Genomic DNA, 15,195 nt, shown 5'->3' with positions numbered 1-15,195 from the left:
CAGGCTCTGCTCCACACAAGGTGGTTGCTGTTACATCTGGGGGGTGGCTGGCTCTCCAAGTCACTCTGTGAAACTTTGAATAAAGGGATTGCACACTGAGACCAGAGCTGCTTCTCCTCTTTGCTCAGCCTCTCCCATCATTTGCAAAGGCTGACTTTTATTTCTTTTCCCACTCTGGGGTACAAGAACATCCAAAGCTGTCAGCAGTCGATGCCCCAGGGATTCCTGCAGCTGAACTGTACCTGTGTCCCTGCAGTGGGATCGTGCCTCCCTCTCCCATTCCCTCCCTCAGAGGCCACACACATTTCAGCAATGTCCTGCCTGCCTGGTCTCACCCCAGGCAGCTGCAGCTGCTCCTGTCACAGCCCCAGCCCTCTCCAGGTGGGAGGGGAGGGTACAGTGCATGTCCCAGGCTCTGGAGAGGGTCTGGCAAGGCAAGGGGAAACAAGCAGAGGTCCTGTGCTTGTCACACGTGCCCGTTATCCCAACACGCTGTCATTGAAGGCCAGGCACACCACGGCCTTCTGGTGGCCACTGTACTCCCTCTTGATCTCTCCTGTCTCCACACACCACAGTCTGGCCAGGTTATCAGAGGAGGCTGGAACAGAGTGAAAAAAAGAGTGGGATATATATTACCTTTCAAGTTTCTTTTTTACTATTATTTACTATTATTATTATTATTATTTCCTCTTGCTTCATTCAGCCATCCTTAGGGCTGGTGATGACCAGCAAGGCAGAGCACTCAGTGCATTTCTCTGTATCTGAGTTTAATAGTTTTGGAGGGCAGTGAGTGTGGAAATGACCACAGGGGTGTTTAAGGGACTAACACACCATGAACTGTGAGTGAACAGCACAGCTGGAGATCTCCTCTCCAGCTCCAACAGCTGCACAAAGTGCTCCAGTCAGCAGAACTGGGTGCTCCCACCTCATACTGCAGGGCCCTGGCCAGCCCAGGTGCTGCCTCACCTGTGACAATGTACTGGGAGTCCCCAGAGAAGGCACAGTCCCACATCCAGCCCCGGGACGTCTCCCCAGGGTTGTTGCTCTTAATGCTCAGCTCTGTCATCAGAGAGAAGTTTGAAGTCCTCCAGATCTTGCACGTCTGATCTGCAGAACAGGTGGCCAAGAGCCTGCAAGAAGGAGACATGTGAGGGCAACCTCATCAGTCACTGTCCCTCTGTGGGCCTCTTGTACCACAGACCTGGGCCAGGGCCAGTGATGGCCTGGATGCAACCAGATCTCCTTACAGCTGCACTGTCTGTTAGGATATTCCAGTGAACAGACTCCATGAAGGAGCTCCCACTGCAGCACTTGGATCCCAGCTGTAGAACCTTGCTGAGCTCAGGGAGCTCAGTGGGACACCCCTGACAGCAACCCCATGGTGCCACATCCCCTGTCTCCTGTTCTGGGGGACCTGCCGTGTGCAGCCAGCAACAGCCACAGCTGGGGCACAGCTGGAGGCACAGCTGGAGGCACAGCTGGCCCCTGCCTGCCTGTGTTTGCCCTGGCAGGGAGGTGAGGGGCTCCACACTCACGTGGAGTCGGGGCTGAACTTGCACTGCAGGGCGTAGCGGTTGTGCGCCGGGATCTTGGTCTTGGGGATCAGCTGCGTCACCTCCTCACCGATTCCACCCGTCAGGTTCCACACGTAGCAGTTTCCCTGCAGAGACACAGCAGGATGTGTGTCCAGGCTGCTGGGTGCCCACCCAAAGCCAGCCCAGCACCAGCCCAGCCCCAGCCCAGCAGGGCTCACCGAGCTGTTGACAGCTGCCATGTAGCTGGCGTCGGGGTCGATGTGCACCGAGTTCACCGACACCTCGGGCTCGGGGATCAGCTGCTCGTTGTGGTCAGTCTTCAGGTCCCAGATGTGGATGGCCCCACTCTGGTCACCCACGATCAGCTCTGCCTGCAGGGACACACAGCCTGGAGCTGCAGCACCACTGCAGCCCTGCTCTGGGTTTAAGCATCAAGGTCCTGTCCTGCCTCCTCTCTCCCCAGCTCAGGGCTGGCTCACACCCTGGCTGTCCCAGGGCACTCTGCAAAAGGCTGTTTCCCTCCCCAGAAGGGTTTGCTGATTTGCTAAAGCCCAGAGCAAACAGAGCTGTCCCAGTTCCAGGGCTGTGGCACAGCTACAGCTCCACAGGAGCCAAGTGGTTTTCAGCACGTCTGAGAGGCAGCACTAAGGGGAACGTTGGCCACTGAACAACTGAAGCACTCAAGGCTGCAGATACCTGAAAAAACACAAGCTGAAGTGGGTTTTTCTCTCTCTCTCCCCTTCTCAGGGGAAGGACAAGAGCCAAGGGCAGCAGCCCTGGCTCTGATCCCATGCTCAGAGCAGACAATGCTGGCATGTCTCCACTCAAACCAGGCCTGTATCGACAGCCCTGCGCTGGCCACAGTGTTAGCAGGATCCCTAGAGGAGATCAGGTCATCAGGCACAGCTAATCCTGTCCCTGGGAGCAGAGCTGCTTCCAAGGAGACAAACACCACTCCATGCATTTATCTGACTGCACAAAAGTCTCAGCTCCTCAGCTCTCAGCCCCTCTCAGCAGGTGTAAATGCTGAGTCCAGAGTTTTCATGGCTTTACTCAGGCCATGAGGAATCTCTGGAAAATTGGATCAACATCCCTGCAGAGAGAATTGCAGAGCCACGGAACTGTCCAAACAAATGCTGCCACCTTTGGTCTAATTAACCACCTTCTGCTCACAAACCAACACTCTGCACCTCAGCAGCACCTTGGTCAGGGATTATTTCCCATCTAAGACCTACATTCAGCAATATTCATCCAATATAACACACTTCAATAGCATTTGGATAGTCTGGTCCAAATAACCAATCTCAAATTTAGCCTGAAATTCCTGATTTGCAAAATTAAACCTTTGCCAAATGAAAAGCAAGGGAAAATTTCCATTACTCAGGATTTTACAGAGGTTTGCTTGGCCCTGTCTGCAGGCAAAACCACAGCCCTGCAAGCCCAGCCCAGCTCAGCCAGGCCATTAACACTGAGTGATCCCTATTGATTTCCCTGCTGCTGCTCCCTTCAGCCTCTTCAAGAGCCCCCACTCTCCCTCTGCTGAACCCACTGATGAACCTCAACCAAACCTGACCTGAAGGGAATCACAGCAAAAATCTCCAGGATGCTTTTCCTTGGCAGTGCTGTCACCTTCCCCCAGCTGTCCCCACTCTTCCAGCTTTGCTCCCATCACATCCCCAGTGATGTTTGGAAGCAGAGCCCGCTCCAAGGGCGCATTTCCTCTGATGGGGTGAGCCCTGTGCTGTCCCTTTGCAACAGCCACCAGGGGATCAGCACAAACACACCGTGTGAAGCCCCCAAGCCACGTCCTGTTGGACCCCATCCTCTGCTGGGACACATCTCTGCAGCCCCTCAGGTTTACACAGAGGAGCCACAGGAACAGGGTGCCCAGAGAAGCTGTGGCTGCCTCTGGATCCCTGGAAGTGCCCAAAGCCAGGCTGGATGTGGCTTGGAGCACCCTGGGATAGTGGAAAGTGTCCCTGTCCATGGCAGTGAGTGGAATGGGACGAGTTTTAAGGATTCTCTGAGCTGGGAAGCCCCGGAGGAGGCGGCTTCCTCACCTGGTTGGGGTGCAGGCAGACGCAGTTGATGGGAGCGTTCACCTGGAAAATGCGCTGGCACTGCAGGTTACGGGACCTGTGACAGAGCGAGGGAGGAGCGCTCAGGGCTGTGACATCGGCCCCACAGGCCGGGGGCGCTGCCACACGGGGGGAACCCCCCGGCGCCCACCTGAGGTCCCAGATGCGGGCCATGCAGTCCTCGCCGCCCGTGTACATCCAGCGGCCGTCCTCGTGGAACCCCACCGAGGTGATGTTCTTGCTCACGCCGTCGTAGTTGATGACGGGGTTGGGGTTGTTGGAGTTGAGGTCGTACATGCGGATGTGCTGGTACCCTGCGAGCAGCGGGCAGCGGCTGAGCACCGGCGGGCACAGTGTGCTGGGTATGCCCGGTGTGCCGGTGTGTCCAGTGTGCCGGGTGTGCACAGTGTGCCCGGTGTGCCCGGTCTGCCAGGTGTGCCCGGTGTGCTCAGTGTGTCCGGTGTGTCCCGTGTGTCCAGCGGGCCCGGTGTGTCTGGTGTGCCAGATGTGCCTGGTGTGCTCGGTGTGTCTTGTACGTCCGGCGTGCCTGGTGTGCACAGTGTGCCCAGTGTGTCCCGTGTGTCTGGCGGACCCAGTGCGCCTGGTGTGCCCAGTGTGCCAGGTGTGCCTGGTGGGTCGGGTGTGCCCGGTGTGGCTGGCAGGCCCGGTGTGCTGGGTATGCCCAGTGTGCCCGGCTGGCCCGGTGTGCCCAGCGGGCCCATTCTGTCTGGTGTGCCCGCTGTACCTGGTGTGCCTGGCATGCCCGGTGTGCCCAGTGGGCCCGGTGTATCGGATGTGTCCGGTGTGTCCAGCAGGCCCGGTGTGTCCAGCAGGCCTGGTGTGCCCTGTGTGTCCGATGTGTCCAATGTGCCCTGTGTGCCCGGTGTGCGCTGTGTGTCCGGTGTGCCTGGTGTGCACAGTGTGCCCGGTATGTCCCGTGTGCCCAGTGTGCCCTGTGTGTCCGATGTGCCCGGTGTGCTGAGAGTGGCCGGTGTGGCCGGTGTGCCCAGTGTGCCCGGTGTGCCTGGTGCGCTCAGTGTGCCCAGTGTGCCTGGTGTGTCCGGTGTGCCCTGGTGTGCCCGGTGTGTCCGGTGTGCCCGCTGTACCTGGTGTGCCTGGCATGCCCAGTGTGCCCAGTGGGCCCGGTGTATCAGATGTGTCCGGTGTGTCCAGCAGGCCCGGTGTGTCCAGCAGGCCTGGTGTGCCGGGTGTGTCCGATGTGCCCTGTGTGTCCAATGTGCCCTGTGTGTCCGATGTGTCCAATGTGCCCGGTGTGTCCAGCGTGCCGGGTGTGCCCGGTGTGCCCGGTGTGCACAGTGTGTCCGATGTGCCCGGTGTGCTGGGTGTGCCCGGTGGGCCCGGTGTGTCCGATGTGCCCGGTGTGCTGGGTGTGCCCGGTGGGCCCGGTGTGTCCGATGTGCTCGATGTGCTGGTGCGCTCAATGTGCCCGGTGGGCTCGGTGTGCCCAGTGTGCCCGGTGTGCCAGGTGTGCCCAGTGTGCACGGTGTGCCCAGTGTGCCCGGTGTGCCAGGTGTGCCCAGTGTGCTCGGTGTGCCCGGTGTGCCCGGTGTGCCAGGTGTGCCCGGTGCGCTCAGTGTGCCCAGTGTGCCCGGTGCGCCCGGTGTGCCCTGTGTGTCCGGTGTGCCCTGGTGTGCCGGTGGGCTCGGTGTGCCCGGTGTGCCCAGTGTGCCCGGTGTGCTCAGTGTGCCCAGCGGGCCCGGTGTGCCCGGTGTACCAGCAGCGCTCACCTGCCGCTGCGATCATGCTGCGGTCCGGGGTGATCTCCAGCGCGTTCACCTGCTGCGGGCGCCGTTAAGGTCGGTACGGAGCCAGCACCGGGCCCGAACGCGGGGACAGCCCCGGCTGCCGGGGCGGCGGGGAAGGAAGGATACGGAGTCCTGGTGCTGCACCGTGCGGGTGCAGATGCCGCTGTGCGCCTGCCAGAACCGCACCGTGTGGTCGTAGCCGGCCGTGGCCAGGATGACCGGGTCGCTGCCCACCGTGCCCTGCGCCGCGTTCATGGTGCCGCCGCTCCCGGAGCCGCCGCGCCCCGCCCGCGCTCGGGGGGACTCCCTAAAGCCTGCAGGGTCTCTCTCACGCCGCGGGGTCTCGGCTCGGCCCGCGGGTCTCCCTCACCCCGTGTCCCCCCGGTCCCAGCCCCGGTCCCTGTCCCGGTTCCCTCACGGTCCCTGTCCCGGTCCCCGTCCCCTCACGGTCCCGGCTCCGCGCGTGCGCACAGCGTGCCAGGAGGGCGCAAACGCCCCAATCCGCGTCCGGCAGGAGCGCGCATGCGCGGCAGCGCGGTCAGGGGCGGACCATGGCGGGGAGCGGGGGGAGCGATGGGCGAGACCATGGAGGGCGGGGAGGGGGAGAGCGCGTTCGCAGCGGTGCCACCAGGGGGCGCAGTGCGGGACACGGGACACGGGACACGGGATATGGGATATGGGACACGGGATTGGGATGTGGGATATGGGACACGGGATTGGGACACGGGATTGGGATATGGGACATGAGATATGGGATATGGGACATGGGACACGGGATATGGGATATGGGATACGGGATTGGGATGTGGGATATGGGATATGGGACACGGGATTGGGATATGGGATATGGGATATGGGATATGGGATATGGAATATGGGACATGGGATATGGGATATGGGACACGGGACACGGGACACGGGACACGGGACACGGGGCATGGAACACTGGATACGGAACACGGGATATGGGACATGGGATATGGGACATGAGATATGGGATATGGGACATGGGGACAGGGAACACGGGATGCGGGACACGGGACACGGGATTGGGATGTGGGATATGGGACAGAGGGATATGGGATATGGGATATGGGACATGGGACATGGGATATGGGACATGAGATATGGGATATGGGACATGGGGACAGGGAACATGGGACACGGGACACGGGATTGGGACATGGGATATGAGATGTGGGACATGGGATATGGGATATGGGACATGGGACACGGGAAAGGGCACACGGGGCATGAGATTGAGATATCGGATATGGGATATAGGACACGGGACACAGGACATTGGACACGGGACACGGGACATGGGACACGGGACATGGGACACGGGACATGGGACACACACTGGGCACACGCCGGGCACAGGGTGTGGGACACGGGACACACACTGGGCACCAGGCACAGAGCGCACACCGGATGTCACTGGGCGGGGGCGGGCACCGAGCACGCACCGAGCCCGAACGGGCACTGGGAACGGACACCGGGCACGCACCGAGCCCGAACGGGCACTGGGAACCGACACCGGGCACGCACCGAGCCCGAACGGGCACTGGGAACGGACACCGGGCACGCACCGAGCACGGCGGAGCCGCCCCTTGTGCCGGAGTCGCCCCTTGTGCCGGTGCCGCCCGGGGCAGGGCGGTGCCCGTCACCGTGCGCGTGTGGCACCGGGGCGCTGGGCACGGTGCCCGCTGTGCGCCGCGGGTGGCGGGGCCCGGTGCACCGCTCTTCACTTGCCGCACCGGCGGCACCGGGCCCTTTAAGAGCGGCGGCGGCGGCGGCCGTGCCCGTGCCCGTGCCCGTGCCCGCTCCCGGCGGTGCCCGCGGCAGCCCCGCACCTGCCGGTAAGGACCGGGGGAACGGGGAATGCTCGGGGCCGGGGATGCCAGAGCCGCGCAGGGATGCCGCGGTGCGGACCGGTGCCGGGAGGATGCGGGGGGATGCTCGGAGGGATGCAGGGCCCCGGAGCCGCAGGGAAGCCCGGGGAGGATGCAGGGATGCTCAGAAGGACGCAGGGATGCTCGGGAGGATACAGGGATGCTCAGAAGGACGCAGGGATGCTCGGGAGGATACAGGGATGCTCAGAAGGACGCAGGGATGCTCGGGAGGATACAGGGATGCTCAGAAGGACGCAGGGATGCTCGGGAGGATGCAGGGATGCTCGGGAGGATGCAGGGATGCTCGGGAGGATGCGGGGATGCTCAGGAGGATGCAGAGATGCTCGGGAGGATGCAGGGATGCTCGGGAGGATACAGGGATGCTCAGAAGGACGCAGGGATGCTCGGGAGGATGCAGGGATGCTCGGGAGGATGCGGGGATGCTCAGGAGGATGCAGAGATGCTCGGGAGGATGCAGGGATGCTCGGGAGGACTCAGGTGTACCAGGGGTGCTGGGCAGAGCCTGGAGGGTGCCCTGGAGCACGGGAATGACCGAGGGAGGTCCTTGGTTTGGGGCGTTGTGGGGTGTGCCGGGTTTGTGGGGTGTGGGTGGTGCCCCGCAGCACAGAGGGATGGGTGGGTGTGCGCTCCGGTACCCTGGGAGGGAATGGGATGGGACAGGGACCAGTTCTGCCCAGGGATGAGGGGACAGCCCCCTCCTGCTGCCATGGGGCTGTAGCCCCTCAGGGGCCCTGCAGCCTCTCCACGCAGGAGTCCCCGGCTGTGGGGCTGTGGGGATGCAGCCCCGTGGCCTCTGTCAAAGGGCAGCTCACCCTGGAGGGTGGCACAGACTGGCGGGACGGGCTGGTGGCAGCCAGGCTGGCCGTGGAATGCTCTGGAAGCACGTGAGCGTGTGGATGAGCACACACTCGAAGCGTGACCGGAGCAGCACCGTTCCCCATGGCTGCACTGTCGGGTGTGGCAGGGCACGGGGGGTGGCGTGGGGGGCACCGGAGAGGAGCTGCGGGCAGCAGGGTGGCACCGAAACCATCGCTGGTGCTCCGTGGAACGCAGTGGCACCTGCCAGCCCCGGGACACTCGGCTCCCTCCTCCTCCCTCACGGCCCTGCCATCCCCAGGCTCGGGTTGGGGTTTGTTTGCTTCCATCCTGCTCCCCTCGGGGCTCTGGAAGGTAAGCGGGGAGCTGGGTTTGGTGCAGAAAGTCCCGCGTGGGCAGCGTGGAGGCAGCGAGGGCACCGAGGCTGCGGCCCCTCCTCGCCCCGCTGCCCCTGGATGGGTGAGTCAGCCTGGCCACTCGTGCGGGGCCGCGGGCTCCTCCGAGCCTCCCGGGCCGTGCCAGCGCTGTCCCCTACAAGATGTGACGTTAATAAATACGAGGTGCCGGGTTAGAGGGGCGGCATCCATCAGCTGAGCCTTCGCTGCCCAGGGATGTCCCCGTGGCGCAGGGAGGTGGCCCCCGGCTGCCCCTGGCTGCCCCTGGCTGCCCCTGGCTGCCCCTGGTGCCCTTGATTGTCCCTGGTCTCCCTTGGGTCGCCCCCGCTCCGGCCAGCGCCCATCCCACCTACCCTGGCCCTGGTTGTGCCCGGGAGCTCCAGCCCTGGGAACCTGCCCTATTTAAATAAGATAACGTGAATTAAAAAACACCGAATCCTGGCGAGCTGACAGCGTCTGTCTAAATATTTATCCCTGTTCCGATCAGGCGCTGTGTTCCCATGACAGCGCCATTAGCACTTGGCATATTTATGGCCTTCCTGGGTGCTGGGCTCCCCGCGCTGCGTGCCCAGGGGCCGCTGACCCCCCCTCCTGTGTCCCCTCTGTGCACCCAGTGGTGACCCCTGGGCTGGCAGCCACCTCCAGCCTGGCACAGGGCTGTGCTGGAGCTGCCAGGAATATCCCGAGCTGGGCACGGCAAGGAGCGGGTACCACGTTTGTCCCCGGCAGCACAGGAGCTGCAGTGCCACGAGGTACCTTTCCCTGCAGGGAAGGAGCGTGGGGAACAGCCTGCTCCCCAAAATCCGCTGCTGCTCCTCCTCCTGCCCACGGGCACCGAGGGGCTGGGTACCCGCGGGCAGCGGGCGGTGGGGATGGAGTGGGGATGCTCCATCTCGGTCCTGCACATCGCTGTGCTGCCCTGTGACCCGTCCTGCTGCCCACGGGGGTCCCGGCCCTGCAGCCCCTGCACCCTCGTGTCGGGAGGGATCAGGGTTGTGTCTGGAAAAGCGCTGGAGGCTCAGCGCGGCTCTCCCCGGTGCCACCGCTCTGGCAACACAAACAAACCCCGCGCGATCAGCTGAGCCGCTTGGGCACCCGCAGCTGCCAAAATCTGCTTTTCACTTCCCCGATCTGCCGGCGCTGAGTTTAACCCTGAGCTCGGGTTTGGGTGGCAGCTCACCAGAAGTGCTGCTGCCCTGCCCGGGCCTCACCGAGCGCAGCAGAACCGGAGAAACAGGAGAAAAAGGGGCAGGAGTGATGCCGGGGTGCGGATCCCTGCGGGTGCCAAGGGACTCCGGGCTGCCACCCTCACCCCGCCGGTGCCGTGGCTGTGCCGGTGCCATCCCCGGAGCATCCCGGTGCTGGCACATGCCTGGGTGGCTCCCGATCACCTCTTCCCTCCCCGCAGGGATGCGCCGTGCCCAGCCCGTGATGCCAGCCCATCCAGCCGCCCTGTGACACGGCCCCTGGCTCGGGGGTGAGCCGGCAGCCGGACAGGATCCCCGGTGCGGACCCGCTCTGCAGCCACCGCCCTGTTTGCTCCGGCACCGGCCTCACCCGTGCGGGCACAGCGAGAGGCGGAGCTGCCCGCTGGCCCCACGCTGGGGCACACGAGGTAGGAGGGACACGGGGCACTTCCCCGATGGGCACCAGGCTGGCCGCAGGGGCTGCCCCCATGTCGCCTTTCTCTGGGTCTCGTGCTGCCCTGGGCAGGGGAGCAGGGCACGGTACGTGGGGCTGGCTGGGCTCACCTGTGCTTGGGGTCCCTCTGGCCATGCTGGCCGTGGAATAGCAGAGCCATTTGTGTCCCCAGAAATCCCAGAGATGGCCTTCCAGCGGAGCCACCGGCTGAACCTGCTGCGCCTCGTCGTGCTGCTCCTCGTGGCCTTGGCCGGCATCAAGTTCCTCTTCCGTGACAGGTGAGGTGACCCCAGGGGGGTCGGGGTCTGTGGCACCCCCAGGCTGTGCTCCTGTGGTGCCTGGTGCTGGGGGCAGCCCCCATAACCCCATGGACACCCCCACCCCTGCTCCACTCCCTGCAGCTTTACCCTGGAGCTGCACAAGCACGTCAACAAGGACAGCGGCTTCTGGGGGGACACAGGTGACATCGTGCAGGACATCATTCCCCAGAGCCAGGTTCTGGAGGTCCCTGCAGCAAAGATAATCGCCCTGAAGCAAAAGCAGCAGGTCCCCAGGGATGTCAGTGCCACCGAGATGAGGCTGGTCCACCTGGACCTCAAGGGAGCTGCACCCAGAGTCTCCTACCTGGAACAGGTGAGGATGCCCAGGGAAGGGAGGAGGGGCCAAGGAGGAGATGGTGCTGACAGGGCCCTGCTGACACCTGGACTGTGCCATCCCCACCCTGAGCCCACCGTGCCCACCCTGCAGGTGTTCCCTCTCCTGTCCCAACTGGGAGCCAACGGCGTCCTCGTGGAGTACGAGGACATGTTCCCCTTCAAGGGGGAGCTGGAAATCCTCAGGTCCCCGTACGCTTACAGGTGAGCAGGGTGACTCAGGGCTGTGTGCCAAGCTGGCTGTGGGGCTTGTGGCCCTGCAGGTCCCGCTGTGCCAGGGGCTGGGTGTGACCCACCTGGCCATGATAACCACGGTCAGAGTGCCAGGCTGTGCTGCTGGGCACAGCTTCCTGCCCTGACACGTCAATGTTTGTGCCCCTCAGTAAAATGCACACATGTGTGGGGCCATGTGGGCAGGGTGCCAGAGGACAGGGAGAAAGGGAAAGTGTCCCCATGCTCTGCCCCCTGCCCTGACATCCCCTGCTGAGCCTGTCCCTTCCCTCCCAGCGAGGAGGACATCGAGCGGATCCAGCAGCTGGCAGAGCAACACAAGCTGGAGGTGGTTCCCCTGGTGCAGACCTTTGGCCATGTGGAGGTAGAGGCTGCCAGTCCTGCTCCCCATCCCAGATCCCAGGGGTTCCCCCTGGACACCCCACTGATGATTCCTCCCTGTAGTTCATCCTCAAGCACGAGAAGTACCAGCACCTGCGGGAGGTCGAGCGCTTCCCCAACAGCTTCAACCCCCACGTCCCCGACACCCTGGCCCTGCTCAAGAGCATCCTGTCCCAGGTGATCGAGAAGCACCGCCGCTCCACCTGGATCCACATCGGTGCAGACGAGGTGGGCAGGGGCTGTGCAGGACCCCAACCCTCACCCCAGGCACTGGGGGTGCTCCCAGGGCTGCTGAGCATCTCCCTTCCCCCAAGTGCAGGTTTTCCACCTCGGGGAGGGGATGGACTCCAAGAACTGGATGAGCCACAACAAGGGTGATGTGGGGACCATGTACCTGAAGCACATCAAGGAGGTTCTGAACTTCCTCACGGCGCAGTACTGGGGGCTGCGGGTGCTCATGTGGGACGACATGCTGAGGAAGATCAGCGTGGGAGCCCTGCGGGGTGAGGGGACAGGGACAGCACTGCTGGCACCTGTGCCAGGCTCCTCAGCAGCACCCACCCTGTGTCCCAGTTCCAGCAGGAGCCCGAGGCTCCCTCCTGCTGCTGGCACCAACATCCCCTCGCTGCTGTCCCCGCAGAGTCCGGGATAGCGAAGCACGTCTCACCCGTGGTGTGGTTCTACGCGCCCGACTTCGAGGCTGAGCAGATCGGTAAGGTGACGTGCCAGGCTCCTGGGAGTGGTGGGGGGATCCCCCCTGAGCCCCCCGCATCCTCCTGGGGGACAGTGGCACTGGTGGCTCGTGCCTGTCCCTCTGCAGTGCCGTTCCTCACCAAGTACGTGGAGAGCGGCTTCGAGGCGGTTTGGTTCGCCAGCGCCTTCAAGGGCACCACGGGGCCGGCACAGGCCTGGACCCCGCTGAGCTACCACCTGAAAAACCACCTGAGCTGGCTGAAGGTGATGCAGGCTGTGCCACGGCTGGCCCCGCTGCGCTTGCAGGGCGTCGTGCTCACCGGCTGGCAGAGGTAAGGGGCGGTGGGACCCCCTGCTCTCCCCTCCCGGTGCCCACAGAGCCGAGCTGGCACGGTGCAGAGGGGGTGGATGTCCCTGTCCCCAGGTATGATCACTACTCGGTGCTCTGCGAGCTACTGCCTGTCAGCATCCCCTCGCTGGCCATCTGCCTGCAGACCCTGGTGAACGGTGAGCCCCCCAGCCCTGTCCCCAGCCCAGCCCTCACTGCCTGACACATCCCTGCTGGGCAGGGCACTGGGGAGAGGCAGGAGAGCTTCAGCTCACTCAGTTTTGTGGGTGAGCCTGGTGGCGAGGTGCCCCAAGCTCTTCTGTCCCTTTCCTCGCCCTCCCAGGGGGCTTCACAGAAGAGGCAAAGAGGAAGGTCCTGGATGTGCTGGGTTTGGAGAGCGTGCAGCTGGAGCAGAGCACCTGGTGTGTGACACTGGTTGGGGCAGTTGCACCGGACGGGATGCACTGGGGGGAAGCAGGGGCTGGGGACCCAAATGTTCTGGTCCCAGACTCAGCTCAGTGCACCCCACTGGGTGGGGTCATCCTCACCTTCCTCTTCCATCCCTCAGTGAGGGCAGGGGAGCGTTCCCTGGAGTGGAGATCTACCACATGGTGGAGCAGGTTAATGGGCACCTGAAGGAGAGCATCCTTAAGGCGCTGGAGGAGGAGAGGTAACAGAGGGGGGAGCAGTGGGATTGGTGCCTCTGGCCAGGTTTTCCCCCGTGCCCCCAAGTCCCTCGTGCCTCTCCAGTGCCATCAAGGGCTGGTTCAGCCCCTACCACCGGAAGCACCAGTTTGGGAACCCCCGCAACATGGAGAGCTTTGGCAGCAAGGTGCTGAAGTACGTGGGGTGCTGGGGGCTGGGAGGGGTCCCAGGCTGGGACAGCAGGGAGCTGGATCCCTGCTCTCCCCCCTGCAGGCTCCATGATGACTGGGAGAGCTTTGTCCGTGACCTGCGTGCCCAGCTGGACAGGATCTACTTCCCTGACACGGTGGAGGAGTGGATGGAGGAGAACGTCAACCCCTACCTGGACCAGCTGCGGGACCTGGTGCGGGACTACCGGGCCATCATCCGCCTCAATGGCCGGCCCAAGGCCACATAGGGCTGCTGCCCCGGCTCCTGCTGGCCCCTGGCTGGGCTTTGGGGGCCACCATCGTGTGTCTGTTTGCTGGTGACGGTGCTGCTGCCGCCGTTTGCACTGTACAGAGCCCCTGCACTCCCCCTCCACAATAAAGTATTTTCGTAGATACTGTTGCTTGCTGTGGGGGCACGGCTCTGCCTCCCCCCGTGCAGGGAGAGGGAGCTCGAGCTGGTGTGGAGGGATGGGGTCTCTCCTGTGACAGCTCCTGGGCCCCTGCTCAGGCTCTGATGGAGTTGGAGGGGCTGGCAGCCACAGGGCAGAGTGTGACAGAGCTCTTGGGGACACTCGTGTGCCCCTCGAGGGCGGCCAGGCAGGATCCAGCTTGTGGCTGCTGCATGCCCAGGGCTGGGGCTGGCCCCTGGGACAGAGCAGGGACAGAGGGACACGCAGGGGCCCTGCCGGGCTCCCACCAGCGCCCACTCCCCAATCCTGTGTGTGCTTTCAGTCTGTGAATCCCTGATCGCTGGGAGGGGTGTGAGCACAGCAGTGGCTTCTTCATCCTCCAGGCTCTGCCTTCATCTCTTCCTTCTCTGTTATTCCAGCGCCCAGGGCCCGTGTGTTCCCAGACCCCCGCTGCCTCCCGAGTGCAGGCAGAGGCTCTGCTCTGCTCCTTTCCCATCTCTGTGCTCCTTTCCCATCTCTGTGCTCCTTTCCCATCTCTGTGCTCCTTTCCCATCTCTGTGCTCCTTTCCCATCTCTGTGCTCCTTTCCCATCTCTGTGCTCCTTTCCCATCTCTGTGCTCCTTTCCCATCGGAAAGGCAGCTGTGCTGGGGCATGCGTGGGGATCTCTGCGTGGGACGAGCCCTCCTGCTGCTGGGGCTGGCTCCAGTTCCCACAGTCAGGTTTCCACGTGCCTGCTGCCCACAGTGCCCATCCTAAACCCTCTGTGCCCCAGGCTCTGCCCGTTCCGGGCGCTGTTTCACTCGTGTGCAGGGCAGGAACGGAACGGGGACATTTCACTGCACATTCTTCTGCTCTGCAAAGACCAACCCGACTTGGCAAGAGCCCGAGGGAGCCGCAGGAACGCCGGGCTGGAGCTCCTCCCGCAAAACCCAGCTCAGGAGGGGAGGAGGGACCCCACCGGCCCCACAGCCTGGCCCTGGTGCCCCGTGTCGTGCCCCGGACACCGAGCTCCGGTGCCCGGCGAGGCCAGGGGGGCAGGAGCTGCCCCGTGCCGTGTCTGTGCTGGGTGACTGGGCGTGGGGGCCCAGCAGGAGGGAGCCGTGGGGCACAAAGGGACCTTTGTTAAGGCTCCTCGTTTGTGATCAGGTGGTGGCAGATGCGAAGGAAGCCCCCGACCCGTGCGGAGGGCCAGCCCCAGCCCCCAGCCCCGGAGCCCGGCCGCGGCTCAGGGCCCCGTGCGGCGCCCGGCTGCGGGATTAGAGGGCAGATTAGACGGCGTTCCGTGCTGGCAACCCAAATGTCCTGGATTGGAAAGTGGGGGTGGGGAGAGGAGACGCACCCCCCCATCCCTGAGGGGGGGTCAGCCCGGAGATGGGGGCTGGGCGGGAGCTGGGGGCTGTGCGGGGGTCCCTGGGGCTCCAGCTCTGGGGGCACGGAGCAGCACGGGGCGAGCCGGGGGCATCAGGGTGAGCTCCATCCTCCACCTTCCACATGGGG

The 15,195-nt window shown here is 63.7% G+C and overlaps 2 protein-coding genes across 5 annotated transcripts; one reads left to right on the top strand and one right to left on the bottom strand.

The window, feature by feature from the left end:
• Positions 1-108: 108 nt before the first annotated feature.
• Positions 109-5,808, bottom strand: MLST8 (MTOR associated protein, LST8 homolog). Its single transcript, XM_033074589.2, has 8 exons — positions 5,506-5,808; positions 5,362-5,413; positions 3,765-3,927; positions 3,596-3,671; positions 1,754-1,906; positions 1,536-1,660; positions 967-1,130; positions 109-598 (listed from the first exon to the last, which is right to left on the bottom strand). The coding sequence occupies exons 1-8, from the start codon at positions 5,632-5,634 to the stop codon at positions 480-482; spliced, it is 981 nt and encodes a 326-aa protein (XP_032930480.1). The 5' UTR covers positions 5,635-5,808; the 3' UTR covers positions 109-479.
• A 2,156-nt stretch (positions 5,809-7,964) lies between these two features.
• Positions 7,965-13,680, top strand: LOC117004025 (hexosaminidase D-like). Of its 4 annotated transcripts, none has more exons than XM_033074461.2 (15): positions 7,965-8,465; positions 9,915-10,121; positions 10,320-10,425; positions 10,549-10,780; positions 10,895-11,004; positions 11,308-11,395; positions 11,476-11,640; positions 11,732-11,915; positions 12,053-12,124; positions 12,233-12,437; positions 12,530-12,612; positions 12,777-12,855; positions 13,002-13,103; positions 13,184-13,273; positions 13,352-13,680. In XM_033074461.2, exons 3-15 carry the CDS (start codon positions 10,331-10,333, stop codon positions 13,533-13,535), a joined length of 1,689 nt encoding a protein of 562 aa, XP_032930352.1. In that variant the 5' UTR covers positions 7,965-8,465; positions 9,915-10,121; positions 10,320-10,330; the 3' UTR covers positions 13,536-13,680. The 4 variants fall into 4 exon arrangements, with proteins under 4 accessions (XP_032930352.1, XP_032930354.1, XP_032930350.1 ...); XM_033074463.2 differs by lacking the exon at positions 7,965-8,465 and adding an exon at positions 9,268-9,771; XM_033074459.2 differs by lacking the exon at positions 7,965-8,465 and having other exon boundaries at positions 9,268-10,121.
• Positions 13,681-15,195: the final 1,515 nt, after the last annotated feature.

The sequence above is a fragment of the Catharus ustulatus genome, chromosome 16, assembly GCF_009819885.2.
Source record: "Catharus ustulatus isolate bCatUst1 chromosome 16, bCatUst1.pri.v2, whole genome shotgun sequence".
Classification (NCBI taxonomy): Eukaryota; Metazoa; Chordata; class Aves; order Passeriformes; family Turdidae; genus Catharus; species Catharus ustulatus.
Note: the sequence above shows the minus strand (reverse complement) of the source record. Positions and strands in the feature narration are given on the sequence as shown.

What these genes read in the sequence shown, in the direction of transcription:
- MLST8 (XM_033074589.2), bottom strand. Translation starts at nt 5,634, where the DNA reads ATGAACGCGGCGCAGGGCACGGTGGGCAGCGACCCGGTCATCCTGGCC. An exon ending in AAGTTCAGCCCCGACTCCAC is followed by an intron (nt 1,131 to 1,535) that starts GTGAGTGTGGAG and finishes TCCTTCTTGCAG; the next exon opens with GCTCTTGGCCACCTGTTCTG. An exon ending in CTCCCAGTACATTGTCACAG is followed by an intron (nt 599 to 966) that starts GTGAGGCAGCAC and finishes ACTCTGTTCCAG; the next exon opens with CCTCCTCTGATAACCTGGCC.
- LOC117004025 (XM_033074461.2), top strand. Translation starts at nt 10,331, where the DNA reads ATGGCCTTCCAGCGGAGCCACCGGCTGAACCTGCTGCGCCTCGTCGTG. An exon ending in CAGCGTGGGAGCCCTGCGGG is followed by an intron (nt 11,916 to 12,052) that starts GTGAGGGGACAG and finishes CTGTCCCCGCAG; the next exon opens with AGTCCGGGATAGCGAAGCAC. An exon ending in CAGCTGGAGCAGAGCACCTG is followed by an intron (nt 12,856 to 13,001) that starts GTGTGTGACACT and finishes TCCATCCCTCAG; the next exon opens with TGAGGGCAGGGGAGCGTTCC.